The 27,988-nt window shown below is 47.3% G+C and overlaps 1 protein-coding gene across 5 annotated transcripts in view; it reads right to left on the bottom strand.

The window, feature by feature from the left end:
* Pdzd2 (PDZ domain containing 2) overlaps nucleotides 1–27,988 on the bottom strand; it is a 369,377-nt gene that overhangs the window by 65,805 nt on the left and 275,584 nt on the right. For 2 of the 5 annotated variants that reach the window (XM_029544117.1, XM_029544120.1), the window contains 3 exons: nucleotides 17,704–17,846; nucleotides 14,639–14,771; nucleotides 8,970–9,125 (listed from right to left, as the gene is read on the bottom strand). The exons of 1 other annotated variant lie outside the window; for it this stretch is intronic. In XM_029544117.1, coding sequence (XP_029399977.1) covers nucleotides 8,970–9,125; nucleotides 14,639–14,771; nucleotides 17,704–17,846 — 432 coding nt within the window. The remainder of the gene's footprint in view (nucleotides 1–8,969; nucleotides 9,126–14,638; nucleotides 14,772–17,703; nucleotides 17,847–27,988) is intronic. 2 more of the 5 variants (XM_029544121.1, XM_029544118.1) reach the window with 2 other exon arrangements.

Below are 27,988 nucleotides of genomic sequence, written 5' to 3' on the forward strand. Positions count from 1 at the left end.
CACACAGGCACACACAATTGTATGTACATACATAGGCACACACACAAATGCATGCACAGATACAGACAGACATACACATACAGACATATACACACAGTCACACACACACACACAAATGCATGCACACACATATACACAGACACACAGATACACACATAGACACATGCATGCATATACACATACATAGACACACACATCAGATACATATGCATGCACATACACACACACATAATAGACACACACATAAATGCACACACACACATGCACATACACACATACACATACACAGACACATAGACACACAAATGTATGAACACATATAGGCACACACACAGACACACAAATGCATGCACACACACATATACACAGACACACAGATACACACATAGACACATACATGCACATACACATACATAGACACACACATCAGATACATATGCATGCACATACATAGACAGACACATAAATGCACATACACGCACACACATGCAGACAAAATTTAATCAGCACCAAATGGCAAGGAGCCTGTGACTTGCATGCTGAAATTACAAAAACTCTACCACACTGCTGGACCATTGCTTTCCCAAGAGAATAGCTCAGGACTAAAGAGAAAAGCAGCAACATGGAGAGACCAATTTGTTATCCCAACGTGCTTTGGTCCATGCAGAACATAGGAAGTGTACACAGCTCAGACACCCTCAGAGGCAGCAGGGGGACGGGCTACAGCTGATGTCCATGGAGACATTCAGGCTGTGACTCTGCAAGTGAAATAATATCAACCTTGTTCTGTATGATCCTGTTCCAGTTTCTCCCCATTCATCACCCCCTTTCTCCTATACCCCCCAAACCTCAAATCTAAAGGGGTTTAAAGGACTGTTGGGGATTAGATGATTTTATGCATACAAATTAAGTAAATTTCTTGGTTCTTTCATGCCTCTGCATGATCCTCTTATGGGAGGTTTGTATGACCTGCTTGAGAAGAGGACAGTATCCTTAGGGACTTTGCATTCTTTAAGTGCAAACATGAGAGTGTGGATGGCACGGAGGACTTGCACGTCCCTCCTTAGTGCACAATTCAAATGGTAGCAGATGGGCACGCCAACATTCTCAACCAACTAAGCTTTGCTCTTGGCTTGCCCTGTCCCTATGACCTTGTGGGTGAGAAAGCATTGGTATCTGGAGCTCTTTTCTAGATGTACAGACTGGGAAGAGAAGGGGCTCCCCTAAGGGTCACTCCTCAGCAGGAGCTGACGGGTAGCTCGACCCTGACAGATCTCTTGACAGCACAACCATGATGCTTTACTCTCAACTCACAGCGACAGAACAGTGTGAGTGTCTCTCTGTGTGTGTGTGTGTGTGTGTGTGTGTGTGTGTGTGTGTGCATGCACAGAAAAAAATCTCAAGATGGTCAAAAAGCATGATAGAAGGCGTGATTTAAGAAAAGAGATTAAAAAAAAGAAAAGAAAAGAAAAGAAAAGAATAGGCTAGGCAGAAGCTGGGCCCTGGATTTAATCGGTAGCATTGCTAAGTAAGTAAATAAACAAAGAAACCAATATAATAGTAAATGGCATGTGAGGGGGCAAACAGGAGGTATGGGAGGGGCAAGCAGGAGGTGTGGGAGGAGCAAGGAGGAGGTGTGGGAGGGGCAAGCAAGATGTGTGGGTGGAGCAAGGAGGAGGTGTGGGAGGAGCAAGCAGGAGGCCTGGGAGGGGCAAGCAGCAGGCATAGCAGGAAAGATGCAGATGAGCTGTGAAAGTTCTCTTAAGCCAGCAGCACTGGTTCACGTAAACTTGCTCCTGTAAAAAAAACAAAACCTCAGTCTCCTGTAGATTGTGATACTAGACAAAGCTTGTTCTGACTAGCCATGATCCATGAAGGCTTAGGTAAAGAGAAGAGCGTCATTGTGGTCGGCTCCGCATCACTGTTACGGTCCACATACAGTGCCCTCAGGGTCATCTGCTGCCCTTTACTGACCACTATGAGCTTTACGCCGAATTCTTTGTTTCTGGGAGTTCTGAGTTTACGTGGTTTGACTTCAGACCCTAAGGGCATGTCTTTAAGAATCTAACAAGCAACTGTAGACCTGCTGGGCAGAGCCCACAGGAAACAGCAGGGGAGGCTGGCACCAGGGCCACCGATTCTCACCCACGGAAGGGCTCAACACACTTCTGCTGGAGGCTGAACGGTGCAAAAAGCTGACGGTTGGTCTCTTGGTGCACCGGCAAGCCCTTTGGTTTAATTACTGCCTGGGCTGCTTTCACGCTACAAGGGCAGAGCTGAGCGAGGAACAGAGACTGGTCATCAAAGCCGGAAGCGGCAGCCGCCTGGCCGTCATAGATGCTGACCGTTCATCTCAAGGCCTAGTCACACTCCGCTCTCCTCCCCCATCTCTTCACCTCAAGTGGTAAAGAAACTTGAGCATCTGTCGGAAGCGTGCCTCGGCAAGTAGAGGCAGGAACCGATGTGTAGAGATAGCTGGGGAAGCCATAGGTTCACACGGCCTGCTTTTATCTTAAAGTTCCATTTAAAACCACCACCAATGAGAGCTCTGCATGAAATAGCCGAGTCTGTGTATCTCAAAGAGGGATGCTTGCTATGCATTATGGGTCTTTTCGGCAACATCAAAGTTGGTTTACCGGTCTGGCCACTTTACCAACGAGCACGCTGCCTGGAAGGAATGGAAAAGGGTCTGTCCTTGGTCCCTTACACTGGCCTCAGTGGTGATGAAAGCAAAGAAAATGGCTTGGGGACAAAGGAAGGAGAGGTAGCTTCCGGGCTTGGAGTTTCTCGGGAGGCAGAGGGTTCTGTGGGGATTCCCCGGGAGGAAGTATAGAGCAGTTGAGAATCATCACGCTATGACAGGGAGCAGCCAATGAGAAATAGGCCATGGCAGGAGGGGTCAAAGGTGAACAGAACCCTGTTTATAAAACCACGCAGGGGGAGCCCTGCCTTCAGAAACAGCATCAACCAAGGAAAAGGAAACTCCATCCTCTCTCTCTCCCTCTCCCTCTCTAAGGAGCCACTGCTTCAAGCACTCAGCCACCACGTGGCAGTGCTGGCCCCGCCCACGGAAGACTACTGACTTAAATCTCTGCCTTCCAGGTTTGTGGGCATGGGCTCTTCTTGTTCCGGTCTCAGCAGGGCCAGCAAAGAGCCTATCTGCCTACCTCCCTCACTGCCCAAGGATCCCAACATGGAAACTGCGTCTGTCACTCAACTACAAAGCCGCCTGTAAGCACAGTTCTCATAAAAGAAGTCCTAGTTCTTTAGTCTGGATTAAAGGCCCAGCCTGCGCATTTGGCTCAGTAGACTTCTCGTTAATCTTTGAAAGGGTGTGCTATGCTCTTAACACTGGAATGCCACCCATTTCTGTGGGTGATTTCGTGGAAATCCCGTGAAATAATCAAATACTATCCCACTCACCTTGAAAAAGTTTTGTGTCATGCTAGGCACAGGGGCATATACCTTTAATCCCAGCTCTTAGAAGGCAGAGATCTCTGTGAGTTCGAGGCCAGCCTGGTCTATATAGTGAGTTCCAGGACAGCCAGAGTTACAAAATGAGACCCTGTCTCAAAAAACAAAAACAAAAGACTGCAAAGAAACACCGCCAGAAGCCACGTCTGTCTCTCAATACAGCCTATGGTTCGATATCGCTTATAGCATACTTATCACTCAGCAGTGGAGATTGTAAAATGTACAGAAATAACAGTAATTCATGCTGGGCTATAATAAACGCTGTGAGAGGAGAGGAACACTCTAGAAAAATGATGGAGTTGGCTGCAGAGCAGGCTGACTCATATACTGGCTTGGCCGTGGGCACCTGCGAGGCCATGTGATAAATGTCTGTGGCTGGACGTAGTATCGGTGGGAGGAATGTTAGCAAGAATTAGAGATGTCTGCCCAGGGACCTAAGACGACTGGTGGGTCAATAACACCGGTGAAAGATCATGCCACAAATATTTATTAAGAAAATAGATGTCTTTGAAGGGGAAACAAGGACATAGTTTCAAACATGGGGGCGGGGGGGGGGGAGAAGGGAAAGAGAGAGGACGCGCTTTGCTGCAAGTCATGAATCAGAGGCTGACTTTCTGACTCTGAGTGCTAAAAGGCCAAGAGAACGCTCAAAATAAGGAACTAGAGAAGGCTTGAGTGGAAAATAAAATCTCCAAAGAAAGGAACTGTAGAGTCTTGGTAGACAAGAGGTGGAGATCGGGGCACTTTAAGTGAAGTACAAGGACCACGGTCTTCTTTCTCTTCAAATGTCATGTTGGGAGCTAAACTACTACTTATGTAAACAGCAAGGCAAGAAAAACAAGCCAACAAAGCAAAAAAAAAAAAAAAAAAAAAAAAAAAAAAAAAAAAAAGACAAAGCGAGCTCTCAGGCCCCGGGGGTGGGGCGGGAGGATTCTATTGGTCCAGAACATCGGGGCGGGAGGATTCTATTGGTCCAGAGCATCTTTGTTTCTTTGAGAAATCTCTGCCCTGGAATTCCACAGCAGAACCCTGACCTCTGCTATTTTGCTTTGTTTTGATTTCCCAGGCTGTGCACTACCATGTTGCATAAGAAGGGGTTAGAATTAGAGAAGGTCAAGGAATTCTACCTTTTGGTGCCCAGACAGGTTTTTTTGTTAAAGTGTGTGTCTTCAGCACCCAGTTACCATTTATCTAACGCATCCGAGCACCGCCCACAGCAATTTTGTCACTCGAAGAATATTTTTGTTACACAGACTTATTTTGTGAGCCTGCACGCGTGATTCCAGTGCACGCATGCACACGAGCGGATGCTGGAAAACAGCACACAGAATCTCTTCTTCTTTCCACTGTGGGAGTACCAGGATGGCTCGAACTTAAGCCCTCAGGCTTTGCAGCAAGACCCGTTTACTCACTGAGCCATCTTGCTGGCCCAAGGCCTTCTTAAAAGCCATCACAGTAATTGGAAGAGAGACTGAGAGTGGACCTCTTGTCTTGGGGTAAGATTCGACTATGACGGTACGACATCCGTGAGCAGTCTTAAAAATCAAATATACTTCAAGGGCTTCTTGAAGCTCCAGCGAGTCATGTTGCCCTTGTCTCCCCCTTCTACTGATCGCTTTTGCTTTGTCTATGACAGAAAACATTTTCTATTTTAGAACAGCCCCCTCTCCCCTTTCCCCCCCTTTTACTCTCTATATTCCCCTTTACCTTGCAATATATCGACATACACTTTAATCCCCAGAGGGCTTAAATTCAGCTGACCCTAATTAAGAGAGTAGGGAGTGGTATCGATGGTAAAAAGGTGTGTAATTAAGGACGAGAGTGAAAGGTGTCTTTAGAACAAAGAACGAGGCAGGAAGCCATTTATCTAGTGATAAAAATCACACAACGTTTACAATATAATTTTCCCAAAAGACATTAACAGAAAGGCAAGGACATTGTATTACTGCTCTAGAGGCCCATTATGTTACTTCATATATTAGTATGTAATAAGTAATATAGATTACATGCTCTAGTGGTCCATTATGGCATTTTCACTGAAATTTGAAGGGATATCTCAAGTCCAAAAGCTGACTTTCAGATGGAATTTTCTTTAACAGTATTTAACACACACACACACACAAATAGAATGTAATAAAATTTTTCAAAAAAATAAAGTAAATCGAGGGCTGGGTATAGTGGTGCACACCTCTAAATCCCAGGACTTGGGAGACTGAGCCTGGTCTACACAGCAAGTTCCACATCAGCCAGGGCTACATAGCGAGACCCTGTCTCAAAAGATGAAACACCAAAACAAAACAAACTCCAACCCCCCACAACAGAACCCCAAATATAAGACTATTATAAAGTGAGATGCAATCTATAAACATCCTAATGTCTTCCTTCCACACCCCAGAAACCAGGTTAGTTTCTACTAACTTCAAGTGTGTCTACTCCCCTTTGAGGACGCCTTCATTATAAACCCCCATTTACAGGGCATGGCATTCACTTTTTCTATGTGACCGCCCAGATGTTTACTTCCCTGGGAACTGCAAACTGCACAGACAAGGGAAGGAGGCACGGAGCCAGACAGCGAGTCGCAGCAAGCCCCTGCAAATGTTGCTACAGGAATAAGTCTAAGTCAAACATCAGCAGCTTTCCGGGCGATTCATCCCGGGCAAGTAATTATTCTTATCTCTGTTCTCCTCCACGAATCGTTTCATCTCCTTAAGTATGAAACCAAAACAAACCAAAGCCCCCCCTCCCCCAGATTTAAATCTTAGTTTCTTAGGCCAGTGTTAATGGCAGCCTTCTCCTGCATTGGCAGTTCTGCACGGTGCCTTGAGTTTCACACAGCCCCTTAGCTATGCTCCGTGCCAGCGGAAGCGCCTGCCTGAGATGTGTAAGCCAAGCGAGGTCCACCAGGGAAAGTCCGGATTTCGAGGAGAGGCAGGGACATAGATGCAGACAGAGCAGAGAAAAATATGCAGTTGGGGTAGCTGCGCACGATACCTTCTACAAGCACACTGCCAGTCTATCTGCAGGAATAGGTATATGCAAAGGTGGCGAACAGGATGCACAAGCACGTGCCTTGAAGGACCCCAGGCTTCCATGTTTCCCACGTGCACGGCGAACATCCCTACTTCTTGACCCCTAAACTGCAGGAAGGGATGGGGTAGTTTGAGTCTAAAATCTCCCCTTGCCTCAAGGCTGTGCCCTGCACAGGGAGGTGCGGGGTGGGCGTGGGGGTGGGGAGCTCCTACCAGTCTACTATGTGATTGGTAGAGTCCCGCCCCTTCTGCTTTCTACAATCTTGCTGAGCATCAGAGTCCCATGGGAGCTTCAGAAAGCCCAGACTCCTGGACCCCACCATTTGCAGACCTTCTGAATCCAACCTCCTATAAGCCATGCCCTCCTGCCTGTGCAACGACCCCTCTGCATCACGCCTGCCTGTCTGTAGAATGTGTGTACCCTTGGTGTACCGCTTTCTGTCCCTGGCTATTCTGTTTTCCCTCATGGCTGCCTAAGTTGGGAGTAGGTGGGTGGGTATGAGTGAAGGTGACTGAGGGTGGGTCCGTGGGAGGCAGGGACGGGGTGGGGAAGGGGGCAAGCTTGTTATCCGTGGATCTCAGTGGCCTCTCTCATCAAGGATTTCTAGCCTAATGCATGAGAAGTATGGCCCAGCTCACCCCCAGGTTCCTCAGAGGTCTGCCGTGTTGCCGTTCTCTTTATCCGAGTCTGTGTTCTCTATAGCTATGAGTCTGTGCTTTTTCCTTGGTGCCTTGGGCAAGCTAGTGTTTCTGTTCACATGTCACTTGTCCTTTACCAATTTCTATTGATATGTTTAATCCTTTGATCATTATGGTTGATTTGTTAAAAATCGGGCCCTACCACAAAATAGAAACAGAAGGAACACTACCCCATTCATCCTATAAAGCCACAGTTACACTGCACGTTCTCCCTTGGAGATGGAACAGTTTCTGTCTAATCAGGGCTTTCCCTGCTACTGTAATTTATTTCGTGTTGCTTTTGAGACAGGTCTCATGTAGCCCAGGCTAGCCTCAAATTCACTAAATACCCCAGGATGACCTTCAACTTCTGACCCAAGTGCTGAGATTATAGGTGTGCGGCACAATGCCTGGTTTACGTGGTAGGTAGGCCAGCAATCTACCAAACGGAGCCAGTACCCCAGATTCCTGTCTAAAGCTTTCTTTAATGTTTCAGAGCTCAAAAATGAGATGCATGGTCTACAGAGAGGCCAGATCAGTTGCAAGGCTCCCTTGCCTCATGCAGCTGATGGCGTCTGGGGAGAAACACCAAACAAATCGAGGGCCAGCAGTTCACAGAGGATGAACATGGACAGCAAGGGTGAGCCAGGGAGGGTAGGGTAGCGGGGAGCGGTCAGTACAATGTAGTAGTTCCTCTGAGGAATTCAGATTACAAGGTCTTGAAGATGAGCCCCAGCTGCATACAGAGGCTTCCACAGACAAAAGAGCATCTGCAAAGGTCCCGAGGCCAGAAAACAGGAAGCCACCATGCAGGGCTGTGCTGTGGGTAAGCGGAGCAGTTGCTTAGAATTAGTAGTGAGCTTGGTGCTAAGAGAGGTCTGAGAGGCAGGCAGAGGGCAATGTGAAGGCTGGGAAAATTATTAGTTCAGTTTCCACTCTTGCTGAAAGCCACCGAAAGCCACCATTCTGTGTAGAGAAAGGAACAGCCGCAGGGTTGTTTAACCTGCCCCCCAACTCCTGCCCCTGCCCCCGAGTCCTTCAAGGTAGGCTTACCCACTTGCTTGGGTGGGGCCTTCTGAGAAAGCTGTCCTTGGATGGAAAAGCAACTTTCCCCTCTTCCCTCAAAGGTACCAGCGTTCCCTAGCAACTCTGATGAAGATCGCAGGTGTTTGCTTTGCGTCTGAAGTCCTCGGGATCGACAGAGGTCATTTCCCAAAGCTTAACCATGCTACCCAAGTTCAAGGCGCAGAGAGAGGCGGCGTACCAGGTTCTGAATGGCAGAGAAAGAAGGTTGGCGCAAGAGCAGATAGGAAAAAAGATCAGGAACCCATATTTTCCTCCTTGTAGTAGGACACCTTCCTGTGTGTGCCGGTGTAACACAGCAGATTGATCCCTTGTGCAGAGAAGTGTTGTAAGCTACTCCAATGACCTGGCATGGTTCAAATTCAAAGATGTACTCTACCACTAATCTGCCTGCGTGGTTACTTCCACTTTCAAGCAGAAGTCTGGAAGCCTGAATTGAAACCCCGGGTTGTTTTCAAGCGTCCTGAAGAAGCAGTAAGAGTGTCTTCGTGCACACGAAAGAGCGTTCTAGAGACTGATATATATGCACACAACCCCACAGCCTGTGGTTTCCAGTTTCAATTTTCATCTCCCTTTCAGAAGTTTCCAGAATGTTCTGAGAAAGATATAAAAAAAGGAAGGCGCCGCATTCTTCTCCGACTCTGTCACTCAACATCTTCAGAAAAGCATCATCCTAGCGCTGGAAGCAGCCAGAGGCTCACTTACCGTGCCCCGGACAACCGCCGAACCTGTCCCCTCTTCCTCTTCCCCGGCTGCCTCCTGGTCTTCGTTGTCAGTCCAGGAGGACATGTCCTCCACTGAACTAGTCAGGTCAGGTAAGCTCTTCGACGTTAACTTCAGAAGGTCCTCCGCTGAGCTCTCCTAAGAGGATACAGGAAACGCCCAGGAATTACCCACCCAGGGACCAGCAGCAGCTGATGGAAATCAACCTGCTGAGGCCAGCCACAAGCTCTGACCCAGAGAGCGTGTGAAGTTTACGGTCCACATGTGTGTGGGGTCACCGTCAATGCCGGGTGGGGTAACACAATGTAAAGCCACAAGGAGCACCCGGGAGCCGGGCACATTTCCTAGAAAGGTCACTAGACACCGAGGCCAGGGATGGGGACCAGGCTGAAGAGTTGAGCTAAGGAAAGACTGCGATGGTTTCCCTTTATCTCCTAAGCCTAGCCACATCCATAGCGAGTAGAACGTTCCACGAGGCTTGAACCATCCAACTGCTTGACTGTCCATAGAACACAGAAACCAAAACCAACTCACAGGTTGTAACAGACCTTACAAACGTTTAGTGATCTGGCATCCAAAGTCAGCAGTGCTTGTCATCTGCTTGATGCCATTTTTAACCCCAAGATATGTGAAGAGCACCCACTCTAGGCAAGCACTTTATCAACTGAGCTAAGCTCCAGGCCTAGGACAACCGTCTGTACCAGTAATTGTGAGTGAATACTGCACTGTTTGTCTGTCTAAGGAAATAAGTTATTTGGCCAGACATGAGCCCATTTCTCTTCTGTGTTGTCTACTCTGTTGGACCATCTGTAACAAAGAATTTTTTTTTTAAAAGAAAATGAAGGTCCTACCCAGTGTATAAATTGTAAAGCAGCCATGAGATAGAATATTCTATGGCACTGAGATGAACTTCTTGTGGGAAAGAGTCTCTCAGCTCGCTACTCGGAGAACAGGCAGATCAGAAGCACGTGTAACAGCATGATATCCTCCCATGTGGAAATGATGACACAGGTGCTCATGTATGACAAAGAGAGAGGGAAGTCTCTCCACTGCTCCCTCTGGCCAGCCGCACTGCTCAGGGGCTTGCCTGCCTCCTTTAAGCTTTGTGACGTCCTCAGAGGCAGTTCCCAAGTATCCAGTCTCGCTACGCAGAAAGGGAACTGGGATTTAAACATGTCATGGCTTGCCTAGAACACACAGCTTTTCTCAGGGTGGAGCTGGTGTTTAAGTCCATGTGGAATGGCCTCCAAGATGCCCTCTGTTGCTTTGTGTTTGACTCTAAGAAAACTAAAACATGGGCATGCATACTGCGTGGGGGCACACACACACACACACACACACACTCACTCACTCACTCATGTTTCTGAGTGGATGGTTCTGTTAGCAGCACAGGCAAAGTTTCATTATCATCCATGTGTTTTCTATGTAAGATTCAATAAACACTTACTGCTTCACAGTTTATTGCCTAATAAAACCAACAGTGGAAAAAAAGGGCGAGAAAGAGACCTTTCAGTCTGCACAGTGCTCCTAAGAATATCAAAACCGGACTGGTGGCATGGCTCAGCAATTTGGAAGACACACTGCTCTTTCAGAGGATCTGAGTTCAGTTCCCAGAACCCACAGAGGTGGCTCATGACTGTCTGTAATTTTAGTTCCAGGGTGATATAATGCCTCTGGCCTCTTCGGATACACACACACACACACACACACACACACACACACACACCTCACATACACAGAGTAAAGAGTATTGAAATCACCCTGGCTGTCCTAGTATGCTTGCTTTTTTTCTTGCAGTGATTTTTAAAAAAAGGACTAAAAGCTTGCTCGAGTGCTATATGACTTCTATCCCAGCATTCAGGAGGATCTCTGTGCAGATGAGGCTAGCCTGGTCTACATAGTGAGTTCCAGGTCAGCCAGGGCTATCTAGAGAGAGCCTGTTTCAAAAAGCAAGGCAAAACAATCAAACAAACAAACAAGGACTACACAAGCCGAGGAAGGAAATGTTTATTCAGCACACACATCCTTATCACAGTCTATCAGTATGAAAACCAAGGCAGGGGGGACCGGGAAGTAGGAACTGAAGCAGTGGCTATAGAGGAAGGCTGCTTCCTGGCTGTGCTCTCTGTGGCCTGCTCGCTCAACTTGTTTTTATAGATCTCCAGACCACCTGCTCAGGGGTGCTGTTACCACAGTGTGCTGGGCACCTCCACATCAATCGGGAAATGTTCCCACAGACTTGCCAACGACGGGCTAATCTTATGGAAGCTCCCTTTCCCCAGAGAACCCTGACTTGCATCAGGTTGACAAAAAACTATCCAGCACACCAGCAGATCGGCTTTCACAACACAAACACCCAAGTTCTTACTAGGATACAGGCTAACAGCTTGTTTCTGTGGAAGCATCCGGCATCCTCTCCATGAGGTAACCACACTTCCGGACAATGCCTTAAAGTTTTGTGACAAGTGTCCTAGGTCTCGAATAGTAACGTTTTACATTTTTATTATTCTTTATAGTTGGACGTTGGAAACTCTCCCATCTTTCATACCCCAGGTATAAAGGCAAAACAAAGCCTATGGCTTTCCTACTCTGGCTAGATAAAGAGAAGGAATGGCTGGATGCCAGGAGAAACCTGCTGATGGATGCTCCTCTTCCTCTTGCATGGATGAGCACCCAGACAGCTGGGGACCCCTGGCTGCCTGAGTGTAAACAGGACACACAGCAGGAGCTGAAAGGTGTTAGTTATCCTCTGAGATCTGGGGTGGGTGCACAGGATCCCGTGGTGTGAGAACTGGTTCCCGGATGTTGCTCATCTCTATAAGAACCCCAGCCTCTGGGAAGCATACTATCTTTTTCTGACACCCTCCTCTGTTACACTTTACATCTTCTCTACCTCTAGGGCAGCTGGGGAAATGGCAGTGGCAGACATTTCGCAATCCATTGGACTTGGCAGAAAACCTGCTTTTGTCTACTGCTGTCAGCCCCTAAGGAAGTTAAATAACCGCTGGGATTTAAATGGAAGCCTTTGACTAAGAACATACATCTGCCTCAAGGGATTGGTTTAGCATCTAGTGAGATGATTCTAGTATCTGGGAACTGTGATATACTCTACCTTTTATCTCTTAAGGGGCCAGGTAGGTGGAGAGCCTGGCATTACTCAGAACCATCTTCGAGGTCCTGTGAATGTCCCTCATAGGGCAACAGCATAGTTCTGCAGAGCTAAGATGTGTGTGGCCTCACACAGATTCTTCTGGGCAGCCAGTAGTGGCCCACGTCTCCACACATTTACAGCTTAGCATGGAGAAGGCATTCCCCTATTCCTCCTCCAAATTTAGCAGGTTAAAGTGAGCTGTTTAAACCTGAGGCTATGATGGCACACGCCATAATCCTGGGCCGAAACTGTTACTTTGAGCTGCTCCCTGGATGGAGGTGGCTGTGCAGATGTAGGCACGCTGCAAGCACAGGACTATGTGCAAGACCCAGGGATGCCGCCACACTCCTGATCTGCTAGGCAAAGCGCAGAGGTGGTCTTTCTTCCCTTGAAGCACGTCCCCGCCCACTGCAAGGAGTGGTCAGCAGGAGGACAGAGAAGCCCCCCCAAACCTCTATTCTTTCTTGTCCCTGTTGAGAGATGCAGATAACCCTTTGGGTATGGAAGACTCCAAAGAAGTTCCCAGGGCCCACAGAACCTCTGTAGGGAGCAAAGGGCTACCAGGAAGAGTGGGCTCAGATCTGCCTCAGGCGCTTACAACCTCCACCAAGATGTACCTTGGCAAACCTAATGTTCTCATCGAAGGTTTGGGGTAAGAGGTTAGGAAGAGAGGAAGATTTTTCATATAGCTCAAAAAGGAATCCTAATCTATTTGTTATTATATATAGTTGTCTTTGGTTACCTGTGAGAGACTTCCCACAGACACCAGAGCTCAAGATGCTTAAATCCTTCTTTCTACAACATGATAAAATATTTGTATAAAACGTATATATCCATTAAATAATTCCCAGGTTGCCATACAATGTGAATGCTCTATAAATAGCTGCTGGATTATTTAAGGAGCAACAATGGGAGGGGGAGTCTGTGTTCAGTAAAAATACAATTGTTTCTTTAAATACTTTGCATCTGAGGTTGGTTGAGCCTATGGATGGAGACTCATGGATATGGAGAACCAACTGCATTCCCCAAACTGGTGCTAGATCTTATAATCTAAAAAAGAAAAAAATATAGGAAAACCTACAGATGTCAAGGTTCAAAATAAAAATCGGTAAGACGGAAAGGGAATTTGAAACCCTGGAAGCAGCCTCTATGCAGAGCTGAGCTGTGTGTGGTCTCACACAGACTCTCCCAGTTAGACACTCAGCGGCAGAAACAGCCGCTGGTTCTACTTTACTCACTCCTAAGTCACAGGACCTCTTTAGTGGTCTCAACAGCACAATCAGAAGACATAGCAGCAGGAGAGCAGTCACTGCCTCCTGGCCTCCTCAGAGCCGAGGCATCGGCAGCCTTTCTCCAGGAACTGTTGAATGCAAATCTTAGGACGCCATGATGGAGTCATTACATCAACACACAAAGGTGAAAGAAGCCCAGACTGGGATTTCAGGATCCCATGACAACAGTGAAGACCAGGAAGGAGAGACGGCAGCAGCATGGGGCAGAGGGTGGTGTGCCAAGCATCTGCTGTCTGGCACTGTTGACAGCACCGTGATCTCTGCAAGGTGGTAGCCACCATGGTGCTCTGCCCACTGTCCTATCTGTAGAGTTGGGGAGGAAGGGAAGGTGGAGGTGGTTGGACTAAGGAGGTATAGACCTTCTACCAGCTCTAATCTTGTAAGGGTGATTAGACTAGGGCTCAGGACTGTCCACAAACAGCCCTAAGACCTTCCTCATTCTGGCCTCAGAAGATGCATTCCTTACTGTGGTGGTTTGGATGCGAGTGCCCACCCCCCCCTCACCCCCAGCTATGCGGAAGGCCTGGTCCTTCGCACAATACTTGGAGGTGGGACTTAGGTAAGTGTTTGTTCTTGAGTGTTCTTACCTAATGGATGGATGGATCCATGAATGGATTCACAATTGGAGTACTGGGAAGTGGTAGGAACTGAAAGATGGGGCCTAGTTGGACTAAGTGGGTCCCTGGGGTATATGTCTTTCAAGGGCCTCTTCATGGCTCAGTGTCTTTGTTTCTTGACTTCGCGGGGCCAACAGCTTTCCTTTGCCCACCATATTCTTTTGCCATGATGTTTCTGCCTGGTCATAGGCCCAGTAAGGGATCCAGCGGGTCATACACTGAAGCCATGAGCCCTAAATAACCTTTCTTCTTCTTTAAGTCGCCTATCTCAGGCATTTCATCATAGTGACAAAAAAAAAAAAAAAAAAAAAATTCCATGCAGCCTCCTTCTTCCTCTTATGTTTCTGTATCTCCTAGTCTTTACCTTCTCCTTCATTCTGTTATGACTTTTCTAACAACCATATTTAATAAATTTAATAATTGAGCACAGTTTAGATAAGACACTTCACATGTGCACGTCCTGTGGAATCACAGCTACCGCGAATAGCTCAAGATAAGCCGTAAGCATGCACATACCTGTTGGCATGGGAAGGGCTCCCGTCCGGACTCACACTACCATGATAAACCCCAAGAATGACGAAAACCACCTACCTTGCTGGCCACCACCAGCTGTACCATCCCAGTGGCTGAGCGCAGAATGGCCACAGCTTCCTCGTGGGAGAGCCCGACCAGTAAGTGACCATTGATCACCAGCAGTTCGTCTCCTAAGGACAGCCTGCCATCCCTGAAGAAATGGAGACGGGGGAAAAAAAGACCCCTGGTCAAGACATTCTGGGTTAGAGAAGCGTCGTCTTCTAGGAGCTGGGCAGAGTCATGAGACGGGACAGTTAAGATAAGGTGGAAGAGGAAGGACAACCAAAGATGGCTTTGGGTGGGACTGCTTTAACGCTAGTATCCAGACTCACGGGAGAGGAGTGTCTCCGGGACTCTTGACAGTCGCTTGGTAATATGCTCACTCTTAAGCTAAGCATCTCTGACAATGACCGTCAATGACACTTCATCTGGATGACTGCTGTGATAGAGCAACTAAGACCCTCAGGTTTTAGGAGACTCAAGTCAGTGGATCTTTCCCTAATCCTCCCTGTCGTCAGCTCGGGGCTGTTGCTAAGCCGAACACAGACAGTGCCAAGGCACATCAAACCCACCTGCGGCCCTTCACTGGTCTACTGCGCCCCTCCCCCCTCCCCATCAGACAGAGGCGGGATTCTTTCTGGGGGAACTGGGAGCTGGGGCTATGTAGTAAGTGTTGGTGCCTCCGCACCCCACTACGGAGCTACAGGATCTTGAAGATAAAACTTTCCAAGGATTATTTCACTCTTGGGTTTCCCCCCCCCCGGGGGGGGGGTAGTACAAACTAGGGAAGCAGAAGGATCAATCACAACAATGAAGTGTTGAGCTTGCTATTGTTATAGGTTTGAGATTCATTTCGTTTCTACGGTTGTAAAAACCTGGTTTTTTTGTTTTGTTTTGTTTTGTTTTTTTCCATTTAAGTTACAGCTGACTCTGAGCTTCGGTCTCACTGGTTGGCAGGAGACTTTGCTGTCACTGGAACTCTCTCCTCAGGGCAGGTCATGGCCCTCAGTGCACACAACCCTCAAAAATGGTTTCTACAGTGGATTCAACTGAGCTGGCCAGGATCCGGTCTCCCATAAACCAAAAGGCCCCTGACACTCAGACAGAAAACCTGGTGAAGCAGAGACCGTGGGGCCTCGGGGTCCACCCTTCTCTCAAGGCTTGCCTTTACCACCCAGGTCCACATAGCTCTCTCTTCTCTGCTTCCTCCCAATGAACCAACCAACATCTCCCCTTCCGTCTTTTCTCCTCCTTTCTGCCTTCAACAGCATCTCTCTCGTTGTCTCCTTCCTCTAGGGCTCACATGCTAATCTTTTTTTAGAGTTTAGGCTATAACCAAAGCTAAAAGGCACACAGGACTTCTGACAGCCTCTGTCTTCTGTTTTCAAAAATCCCTACAGTAGAGAAAAGCTAAGGGAGCCACCAGTTACTTAGCATGGCAAGAGAGGGGGGATGGGAAAGTCAGAAGGGAAGGACACCCCGGAATCTAGGTGTATGGGTCGGGGCTGACCCTAGGGGAGGAGGGAGGCCTGGCATAGACAAGGCAGTGGGCATGGCTGGTGGCCTTGCTTATTCCCAATGCCACCAAGACGCCCCAGCCCATCCCTTCGCTTATTCTGCTCTCTAACTGCATTTCTCTCATCTCCTGGTATTAATTCGAATGCCCCGCTGGTGAGTCATATGCCACAGGGAAGAGAGACACACACAATACTCCAGGCTAAGAGAGAGAAGAAAAAAAAAAGATAGGACTGATTCAGCCTCAGCTCTGATGGGAAAACAAGAGCATCATCTCTACAGAAAGCTCATCCCTGAGCACAGGAATTTCCCAGTTGTCAACCTGCTAGACAGACCAGAAAGGAAGACATACCATTAATGGGAAACGGACTAGCTGCTGAGTTCCTTAAGGCCTATCAGGAATGATGCTTGGGAGGTTTAATGATGCCCATCTGGGTTAAAACCAGCTAACGTCTTAATCTCTTAATGCTGTCACTTGGATAATTGACCGCTGGAGTTCATCTTACTGCTCTTGTCGGTTTTTAGCATCCCGCTTTACAAGGCTGAAGAGCAAGAGGCCTGCTAGTTCCTGCCTTGTCCTCTCCTCGGATTCCCGTTATCCAGCCCAAATAACTTAGCTCCTTCAACGACACCTCCTGAGATAGATTTTTCCTTCTCTGTCTTGGGAAGGGGGACATTGCTGTGGCCCGCTGTATCCCTCTTAGGATCTGGCTCCCCTGCCTGAGGAAATTCCAGACTAGGTAAAAGGCAATCACTTCCCTATCAATGCCACATTCTCCGTGTACTCTTACTGTAGACATGTGGGCATGTCAACACATGTACTTACCCTACTGTGGGCTGTAAATTACAGGTACTCCATGTGAAGGGAAACAAGTAGAACACCAAAGACCATGCTTGACACTCGGGAACGGCTATCTACCTCACACTCAGGTAGCTAAACACAGTCCCTCTCACTACTTCACACAATAGTTGATATCAAACTAAACAAAACGAAACCTCCTTTTAAGTGGTGCTTTTTTATTTACATTTATTTTTTCCCCTTTTCATGTGCAGTAGAGACATGTGACTATAAGCCCGTGTGTGTGTGTGTGTGTGTGTGTGTGTGTGTGTGTGTAATTCTGATCTGACAGATTTGCGTGGTGGCCACCTTTTAAGACAGTGCCACTTTCCTGGGTCATTAGTCACTGACTCACAAAACTTCAGGTGGCAAGATTGTGACCTCCTGTTGGGGGTGCATTAACTTCCTTGATAAATAAACACTTAATACCCCAGTCAGTGCCAGCATGCCAAGAGTTCGTAAGCAATCTAAGAGGGAGGACAAAGAAATCAAATCTCCGCTCCATGGTTTAGAATATCCTAAGCACCGCTCCTGATGAGCCACTTCCTGTGTTCAGAGGCACGCCCAGTGAGAATGGCTCTTGTCTGTTTCCCTCCCGCGCTCCCACAAATCTTTATGAACCGTAATTACCAGAGCTTTGATCAAGCGAGAAAGACACTAGCACCCGGCACCCGGGGAAGGGGAGGAGGAAGGCAAGGGGCAGAGGGGTGGGGGAGAGTTATCTAGTCACCTGTGAGCGGCACCTCCTTCCTTCACTTGGGTGATAACGATAGCGTGAGGTGAGCGCTTTGATCCTCGGCCTCCACTAACCTGAATTCCCAGCCCATCTGATTCTTTGAGCAGTTCCATCTTCCATATCCGGCCAACTTCCTCCTTGGAAGAAAAAGCGAGCATGCGTGAAGGATGCTGACAGACACACAGCATTGACATGGGAGAGTAGCACTGTCTGTCACACGAGGCCAGGCATCTGTCTCTTGTCACCAAATATCACAAATCAGCATGGAAGGAAAGGCCTCTGTTAAGTAGACCAAAGTCTGGCTGTTGGTGCTGTCCCATAGAACCTTCTAGAATAAGGGAAATGTTCTATCTGTGTCAGTCTATAGAGAACCACTGTCCACACGTGGAGCGTTTGAAAATGCGTGGCGGTGGCCGAGTATCTAATTTTTAGTTTCAGAGAATTCTAATCACATGCGCGGCCACTCCAGTTACTGGCTCTGACGTCGTACATTCTATCAAGGTGTCCTGTGGATAACTCATCCTCTACTTGGGATGCAGGTGGCACTGTGTCTGCAAATATTGGTTTACTCTGGGATCCTTTGCTTCTGCACAGCTGCTAATACATACAGGAAGGTGAAAGGAGAAAAGCTCAGCTCAGGCTTGGGTACCAGGAAACCTCTACTAGTTTAGGGGAAACTTTGCCGTTCATAACTCAGAGGGCCACCTAATTCAGAAATGCCTTCCCTTGCTTCTGATGTGCGAGCTGCCATCATTACTACTTCAAGGTTTGCCGGAGGACCCAGTGGAACATCCATGGGATGCAGGATCATCCAGGCAGCAGCAGAATGAACCTGAGCGGATGTTGACAGGGGACCATGTAGTCCTTGCCGACTGTCCCTCGTGAGAGGCCTCGGATCAAAATGCTTTAGGTTTCTTTGCCTTTCGGATTGTTTACACGTGTATACTGAGATATATTGGGGATGGAGCACAAAGTTAAATGTGAAATTCATTTGTTTCCTATGTAGCTTATATAGGCTAAAGGTAGGATTAGTCAATATTTTCAGTCCACTCATTATCTTGACCCAGCCATCCCAAAGGTCATAGCGTGGAATCTTCCTCTTACGTTATCATAGCAATGTTTAGATTCTGAGTATTTGAGTCCTGATGTTCAGATCAGGATCGCAACTAAGCATGTAAAACCAAATCCAACTGAATCTTATATGCCCTTAAAACACATACACGAGAAACCCAAATGAAAAATTGATGTGTTTGATATTGAGAGATAAATGTGTGTGTGTGTGTCTGTGTGTGCACACGTGTATGCATAAGTGCCCACAGAGATCAGAAGAAGGCATCAAACCCCTTAGACGTGGGAGTGACAGGCAGTTGTAAGTTGCACGATGTGGATTCTGGGAGCTGAGGTCCAACCCTCTTAACCACTGCACAATCTCGCCAGCTCCATAAAAATCTCTAAGCGTGATTTTTTTTTTTTAAAAAAAAAACTTAGGCTCAGTTCTGTATCATTATTATTATTTTTTTAAATCCTAGGGATATGGCCATGAGTCACAGCACACCCGCCAGCATCTGCCTTCTTAATCCATCATGAGGATTCTGTGGAAACGAAGCTCCCATCCCCCTGGAAACAGGCAACCTGCCCACTAGAGCCGCTTACAGAACAGAAAGAATGTGAAGCCTTTAGAAAACCTGAGATACATACATATGCACTGTCAGAAACTGAAATGAAACCGCAGGAATAGTAAAAGAGCCAGATGTTGAACAGCCGTTGATGTGCAGCAACTGGAATGTCTGGAGAAATTATGACCAGACAGAGACCTGGTGGATCCCACACTTCTGTACAGCGCCGCCATTCTGTGGGGCTCCACCATTCCAGCGGCGTGCAGGGGTGCCAGCCATCTCCTCCATCCACTGACCACAGGCAAACACAGCCTGTCTGGCCAAATGCAACTTCAGAAGTCACTGGCTTACCACAGTCGTTCATGAACTTATCAGGGGGGGCTCTACTTCATCCAATCGGCTGGCCCCAAACTCCACAGTTTTGGTTTGCTGCCTCTGACCTCTGGGTCACCTTCCTCTTCTCCCTTCGGAAACGCCCTCCCTGGCCTTCACATCCTCCTAGTTCCACTATTTCCAAAAGCCATCCTTGGGAGTCAGAGTGGCTGCCAAGGGGGCAGCTTGCCACAGCTCCAACGAAAGAAGCTTCTTTTCCAATGCTGGGTCCTAGCAGGTAAGATGCGGCTCTTTCTCCCCCAGCCAAGGAAATCTTTGGCTTTCCTTTCAAAGAGCAATAGCGTCCATTACTGGAGTAACAGACTCAAAAGAAAACGCATTTAATTTTACCTCACAGTAGTGAAAAATGTATCGATCCCCGTCATTAGTTCTGTAACTCCCCCTTCCCCATTCTGCTGTCCTTGTGTTAAGCAGAATATGTAGGTATGGTTCACAGAGAGGATGATACGGAATTTATTCCTTTTCATTTTTAAATGCTTGAAAAGTAGGACCTATGATTTAAAGCACAAACAACAACAACAACAACAACAAACACAAAACCAAAACTATGACCATAGAGGTAGAAAAACCCTAAATATATATATATATATTCTGAAACTTTTGTGAAGAAAATCCATGTACTTCATAAGCTCCTGAGCCCAGAACACACAGCTAGTTGAAAACACACCAAAGGGCAAGAGGTAGCCCAGCAGGTGAAAGCACCTGCCATGGAAGCCCAGTTTGGATCCTTGGAATCCCTGTTTTTAAAAAAAAAAAAAAAAAATAGGCGTGGTGGCACGCATGTGGAATTCCTGCACTCCTGTGGTGAGATGAGAGGCAGAAACAGGAAAATCACACGGAAGCTTGTGTGTCAGCTGACCTGGAGTAGGTTGCAGAGAAACGAGAGATCCTGCCTCAAAGCAACATGGAAGGCAAGGACTCCTGCCCTAGAATTGTCATCTGAATTCCACATGCATGCTGTGGATACATGTGCCTATACACACACACACACACACACACACACACACACACACACACACTTAAAGTACTACACACATTTCTAATACAAATGGGTATAAAGAAGAGACTGTAAGATAGGCCACTGTCAAATTGTTCTTTTCCTGCTTCTATTTCAACTAATTTAGTTAAAAAATAGACTTCTGAGCCGGGTGTGGTGGCGCACGCCTTTAATTCCAGCACTTGGGAGGCATAGGCAGGCGGATTTCTGAGTTCGAGGCCAGCCTGGTCTACAAAGTGAGTTCTAGGACAGCCAGGGCTATACAGAGAAACCCTGTCTTGAAAAATCAAAAAAAAAAAAAAAAAAAAAAGACTTCTTCATTGTATATGTGGTGTGTGTGTGTGTGTGTGTGTGTTTATACATGTTGGGGGTATGGGAGATGTACATTCTTTATGAATATGAGGGTTAATGTTGGGTGTCTTCTTGGCTAAGGTCTCACTGAATCTGGAGCCTCTGGCATGGCTAGACTGACTAAACTGTGAGACCTGAGGTTCCCCCACACCACCAGCCCTGGGTTACAGACATGTACACCCCTGCCTTTACATGTGTGCTAGGCATCCAGACCCGAGTCCTCATGTGGTCCAGCAAGTTCTTTGCCACCAGAGTCATGTTATTACCCCCTCTTCTTTACTTTTATTCAATAAGGTGATTTCCCCACAATCAAATGCAGAAACTATAAGGGGGAGAGCCAATGAGATTAATGAACATGTCTTTGCTTGTAATATTTCAGTCTATTGGAGGAGTTCAAATGAAGACATAGCATCAGAGGAAAATGCTATCAGCTTAACTGTATAATTGTTGCTGTGAAATTTAGCTGCTCGGGGCTAAAGCAAGGCTTACTTAAAACTGAAACAAATATTTCAAATTCATGAGGCTAGCGTCAGTCCGGGTCAAATGCAAATAGGCCCCCTTAAACAGAACAATTGTGAATGTAGTTCCAACTGCCAGCTTACAACTCCACCCTGGCATCTAACTCAGACATTGGCGACTCCTGGATTTCTCATCTCCGTCAGAAAAGGCTAACAAGTAGAGGATGTGTCAGCTTCACATCCATGTACAGATCCCACATCAAGTTCCTCGTCTCCTCTACCAGCACTCCTACCAAAGCCACTAGCGCCCTTGCCTTGAGCGTTCATCAAAGCCTGTAGACTGGTCTCTGAGCTCACCAGTCGGTTCTACAAGGATATTCGCTAGCTACTCAACATCCAAAGGAAATGCTTTAGAAGGACAAGCCAGCACATCCCCTGCTTCTGCCCCTCGGGGGCTTAAACTAGCTGTGGGCTGAGAACAGGGTCCATCCTCTGTGGTCATGTGGACACGCCCTTCTGTCTACTGTGAACATTCATGGGGTTGTTTGAGCTTATTGAGAAGCGAGCTCTCGAACTTATGCTCCCTTATTTCAGAACTGGGTTTGTCTCCAAGTTCCTTGTCTGGGGACGAGATGGCCAACCTAACACTGTAACCGGGAGGGGAAAAAAAAGTCACTGCAATCTTCAGAAAAGTTAGAGGTGAACCAACTCCAACAGGCGTGTTTATCCATGGAGGAGCCAGAGTAAGGACTGAAGGAGCTGAGGGGGTTTGCAGCCCCATAGGAAGAACAAAAATATCAACCAACCAGACCCCCCAGAGAGCCAGAACTAAACCACTAACCAAGGAGTACACATGGAGGGACCCATGGCTCCAACCCTGTAAGTAGCAGAGGATGGCCTTGTCGGGCATCAATGGGAGGAAAGGCCCTTGGTCCTATAAAGGCTTGATGCCCCAGTATAGGAGAATGCCAGGGCAGGGAGTGGGTGGGTGGGTGGGTGGGGGAGCACCCTCATAGAAGCAGGGGAAAAGGGGATGGGATGGGGGGGCTCTGGGGGGGGTACCAGGAAAGGGGATAACATTTGAAATGTAAATAAAGAAAATATCCAATAAAAAGTGCCTCCTGGGGAGAGGGGAAGCTGAGGTCAGCCATTGTTAGCTCAGCCGTGGTGACAAAGCTCAGTCAGAACTGCAGCTGGCGGTCTCGAGCCAGTTTCTGCTGGGCGCTGCGGGCTCCATATTTGATGGCGTTCTCTCTCTCCGCTGGCATTCATTCTTTACTTGAAGTCTCCCTGGAGGAGGGGGTCCTTTTGACCTGCCTGGGAGTCTCTTTATTGGGAACTCTAGCTGGCTGCTTTAGGGGGGCTCCCCCGCTTTGATTTCTGCTGGGTGTTTTGAATACCTGGTTTAATGGTCTTTTGATAGCTACTTATCTAATTGCTATACTCTGGCTTGCTACACACTTTTAATCAACTCACTGGAAAAGGATGTACTATGACTATCACAGATCATCCTCTGGACGCTACAAAACAACTTGCTAAGCTAGCCCGTCCTCTCCTAGGGCTGTTTCGTATCCCTGGAACATCCTATTGCTCCTGCTGTTTGCAGCTGCTTTGGCTGGTTCTCCTCAGACCCTCTCGTAGGGCTGCTCTTCCAGGACATGGCTCAGCTCACATAGCACCTCTTTAGGGAGCTCGCTCTTGCTGACACCTGACATCAACTATCCCTGCGGGTGACAGTCCTGCCAAGTCCCCTCTTCACATTAGTTTAGGTCACTAGTGGCACTTGTCATTATCTGATATTTTATAGGCTCCTTTATTGCTTATAACCCCTTCTTAGCTGTAAAAGACATGAAGCCCAGGGAGCCCGTCCAGCTAACTCACCAAATGGATTCTCCAGCAACTAGGACACAGCATAGCAACATTCCATAAGCACAGAGGGAGTCACCACTGTAGAATGCTTATCTGCAGATCTTACGGTCCTCTGGGCACCACTGAGGTAGACATTAAGAGCTTCTTCCAGAAGGGAGAGCTGTGTGTTTGCCAGTGACCGGCTTGTGGACACAGATCTAGCTGTAGAGACAACTGGATTCCAAGACAGGCCCTGTCTAGACAGATGGCTTGAGCATTCGTTTCCTATTAGAATGGCTTAAAGGGCAACGACACGCCTGTGAGTTTATGGAGGAAAAGCCAAATGATGAAAAACAGGCTGCTATGGACTTCTGTACTAACGGCAGAGGGTTAGCCTTTCCTGTAAGCCACGGCTACTGTGCAAGTTCACATGGGCAACGCTTCACTGAAACCAGCACTGGGATTCATTTACTAAAACAGGGCAGCACATGAGAGAGCTGCCAGGTAGCAGTGAAATGATCTCATTTCTGCTGCAAGCCAAAAGAGCATTATCTAATAGCATCTTTGCCCCAAATGTGAGAAGACACATCATTGAAACAGAAATTCGTGGCAGTAAATGTTTGGCTCTCCCTGCAAGCCTATTCCGAAGGCATCTGTTTATCCCTTCTTATTTAGAATGATCAGTAAGAAAGGAATAATGTTCCGTCAGGGCTTAAAGCCCCTTAGTCACCAGATCACAACGCTCAGTTTACAGGCCAGAGATCAGCCCAGAGAAAAGTCAAGGCAGTTTGGAGGCCACAGCGACGTGGACAGAGGAACTGGGGTTAGAATCTATTGTCCCATCTATTCTTGGTGTCTCAGGGCATCTTCATTAATAAGGATATACAAAGCACTTCAGATACAAGGCATTGAGCTAGATTTGGTGACAAGAAGACATACGTGGGGCTGGAGAGATGGCTCAAACGTTCAGAGCACCGGCTGCTCTTCCAGAGGACACAGGTTCAATTCCCAGCACCCATGTGGCAGCTCACAACTGTCTGTAACTCCAGTTCCAGAGGATCTGGCACTCTCACATACATGCAGGCACAACAATGCAAATCCAAGTTTAAAAATATATAAAAAAAAAAAGAAGAAATATAAGACCCCACCCTTTAGAGTAAAACAGGGAGACAGAGATACTATATGGTCATTGGACTATGTTCAGGTTACATGTCAAGTGTCAAATGGGCAGGCAGGGGGGCCTGGTGATAATCAGGTTTTCAGAAGGCCATAGAGGTCCCTTTCAGACATGCATCAGGATGGCTGACGTCCCAGGAAGGTGGGAACCAAGAGCCAGTGGAAAGAAGAAGAGACATCAGGCAGAGAGAGTGCAGCATCCACAACAGCTCAAGCGCAAACGCTAGCATCTCCGATGAAAATTCAAGCCAACATGGTGGTGGCAGGCTGTACTAAGAAGCCCTTGATACCTTCAACACAGCTCTGGCCCAGGAAACCACAACACTAGGAGTTTGGGATTTCCGTTCCCTCCCCCATCCTCTGGGGAGGGGTGGAAGTCTGAGTTAATAAGGGATTACACTTTCAAGAGGAAGCCTCTGTACAAGATGAAGATCCCGTGTATGGGGCTCTGGAGTGTCTCTGGCTTGGAGAATACACCCCCAGGATGGGATGCACCCCAACTCTTGTGTTGGAACTGGGAATTTGGATTCATTTTTTCAGTTAGCTATACATGTGAATCCTTTATCATATCTTTAAAAATTTACTAAATATATGTATTAATAACAAAATAAGGAGGCAGAAACTTAAGTATAGAATCAGAATAGACAGCCTTGAACGAAATATCAAGGTATGTGGACTCATCCAAAGGGCTTAACTGTAGTGTGTGTGTGTGTGTGTGTGTGTGTGTGTGTGTGTGTGTGTGTGTGTGTGTATGAGAATGAACAACTTGCTTTACCCTTCAGAAAGGTCCCTCAAAGATACAGGGGATGATGACTAGGAGGAAGGAGAGTGGCCGAGGGACCGTGGGTAGGAGACAACTTTTTACATCTTCCCAACCTCATGTTCTGGCAGTGGGGGATAAAAGGTAGCTGGGGCTGTGAAGGCTTAAAGGGGGTCAGCATTGCCAGGATTTGGTAAAGGTATGGATATGATGTGAGGTAAGAGAGAGGGGAGCGTCTTAGCAGACTTTACCAGGAGGGCTTTCTGAGCATGCTCAGTGACAACAGGTAAGTCCCAGACGACCCTGAACAGATGATCACCCAAGCGTGGACAGGACCAAGCAAGACTAGAACACTGGGATGGAGCTCGCCATTCAGGAAAGGCTTGCACTGACTCTTAGTATCTACAACGGGTAGTGTGATGGTTTGTATATACTTGGCTCAGGGCATGGCACTATTAGGGAGGTGTGGTCTTGTTGGAGTAGGTGTGTCACTGTGGGCATGGACTTTAAGACCCTCTCCTAGCTGCCTGGAAGCCAGTCTTCCACTAGAAGCCTTCAGATGAAGATGTAGAACTCTCAGCTCTCCCTGCACCATGTCTGCCTGGATGCTGCCATGCTCCCACCATGATTATAATAGACTGAACCTCTGAACCTGTAAGCCAGCCCCAATTAAATGTTGTCCTTTATAAGACTGGTCTCGGTCATGGTATCTGTTCACAGCAGTAAAACCCTAACTAAGACAGGTAGGTAGCTGGTATAAATGTTAGAGAAGGAGAGAGGTGAGGAAGCGAATCTGGACTCAGGAGATATGACCACAAAGGACAATGTGTTCCCCCAGTGATAGTGGGGGCTTCTTAGAGAAGAATCCTCCTTGGTCAAATCAGTGGCCATATGGGAAATGTCCCACCTTTTCTTGCAGATTCGGATCCGGGGTACCTGTCTGAGGTCCCCAGTGAATCATGTGAAGGGAAAAGGTATAAATTATGATTACTGGGGTTAGATACCACTGCCCCCACAGACACATCCAGCAGTCGTAAGTAAACTGGTAGGGTTTCTCCCTATCTGCATCTGGTTGTGGGCGTTTTTGGTATTTTACAAAAGGACACAGTCTAGGTCAACAGACACAGGCGCTGTCTTCTTGAATGATGAACGGGCTTTGCTGGAAAGGCTGTAAGATTACCCTGAGGTTATCTCTGAAGTTGCTTGTCTATATACTGAGGTATTCTTGTGGTTTAGAAGATGGACCCAAGTTTTGCATTTTAAAAGCAGTAATCTTATACATGTATTGTGTCAATGACTGTTTTACCTAAACATATTAATTTAAAAGAAAAAATTTGATCTCTGGAGAGATGGCTGAGCAGTTAAGAATGCTTACTGCTCTTACAGAGGAACTGGGTTTGCTTCGCAGTACCCACATAGCAGCTTGTAACTGCCTGTAACTCCAGCGCCAGGGGATCTCAACACCCTCTCTGGCCTCTGAGGGCTCCTGCACACATGTGGTACCCGTCAACTCACAAGGCCCACACAGATACATATTTAAAAAATATATTTTTAAAGGAAACATTTGCAGTCAGGCATGGTGGGTGGTTCATACAGGTAATGTCAGCACTGGAGAGGCTGGGGAAGGCGAACTGTTGTGAGCTTGTAGCTAACCTAAGCTACATTGTATCAAGGCCAGCCAGAGGTGTGTGACAAGCGCTCTTTCAACAAGACAAAACAAAACCTTAGGAAAAACTGTATTTCTCTTTGCTCTGCTAAGGGAGAGCAGAGTGTGGAAGCAATAACCTGGGATTTAGTTTACTGTAATGTTTTCTTAGAGCAAATAACTCTTTATGGAGGAACCCACCAAATGAAACAGTCTGACTGTGTATTCTAGGCCTTTCCTGTAACTTATTACATCTCCATAGGTAATATTAAATCATTAATAAAGCAGAAACGGAATCACCCTGACATGTTAAATCTCCTACTATTCAAACAGAAAGGAATTCCCCTCCCCAAAGAGGCAAGGAGCTATTTGCTGGAAATTTCCATTTTTGCATGACCTTGGTCTCAACTGCTCTGGAGTGAAAATAAAATAATAACTAATATAAAAATCCTCTCACCACAGCCCCTGAACCCAGCCTGTCTTCCTGGAGGGTGATGCCAAGGGCTGCTGTTGTGGAGTGGAGGGAGCTGTGAAGAGCTCACTGGCCTTTATCCTGAGCGAATGCACTGGGGGAGGGGCCTCTGGGGTTGGTTGGGTAGTAAGCCCAGACATGTGGTCCATTCTCAATTTCCAACACACACAACAGCAGGACTGGGGCCAGCCATCAGTCTGTGCATCATGGAGACATAGAAAGAGCACCAACCACAGGTGACAGCCGCCCCCCCCTTTTAGAAGAAATGTGGCTGTAAAAAAATTGTCCCATAGAGATGAAGAAATGATGGATGCCTCTGTGGGAAAAGGTGCTTGCTGCCAAGCTGACAACCTGAGTTCAATCCCTGGGACCACATGGTGGAATGGGAGAACTGGCTCCTTCAGAATGTCTTCTGACCTTGACCCATCTGCCATGGCATACATGCCCTGCCCCCACCCCCAACCCCAGATAAAAATATGTAAAATGTAACTTAAAAATATTTAGCCAGAGCCGGGCGTGGTGGTGCATGCCTTTAGTCCCAGCACTTGGGAGGCAGAGGCAGG

The sequence above is a fragment of the Mus pahari genome, chromosome 11, assembly GCF_900095145.1.
Source record: "Mus pahari chromosome 11, PAHARI_EIJ_v1.1, whole genome shotgun sequence".
NCBI classification, from domain to species: Eukaryota; Metazoa; Chordata; class Mammalia; order Rodentia; family Muridae; genus Mus; species Mus pahari.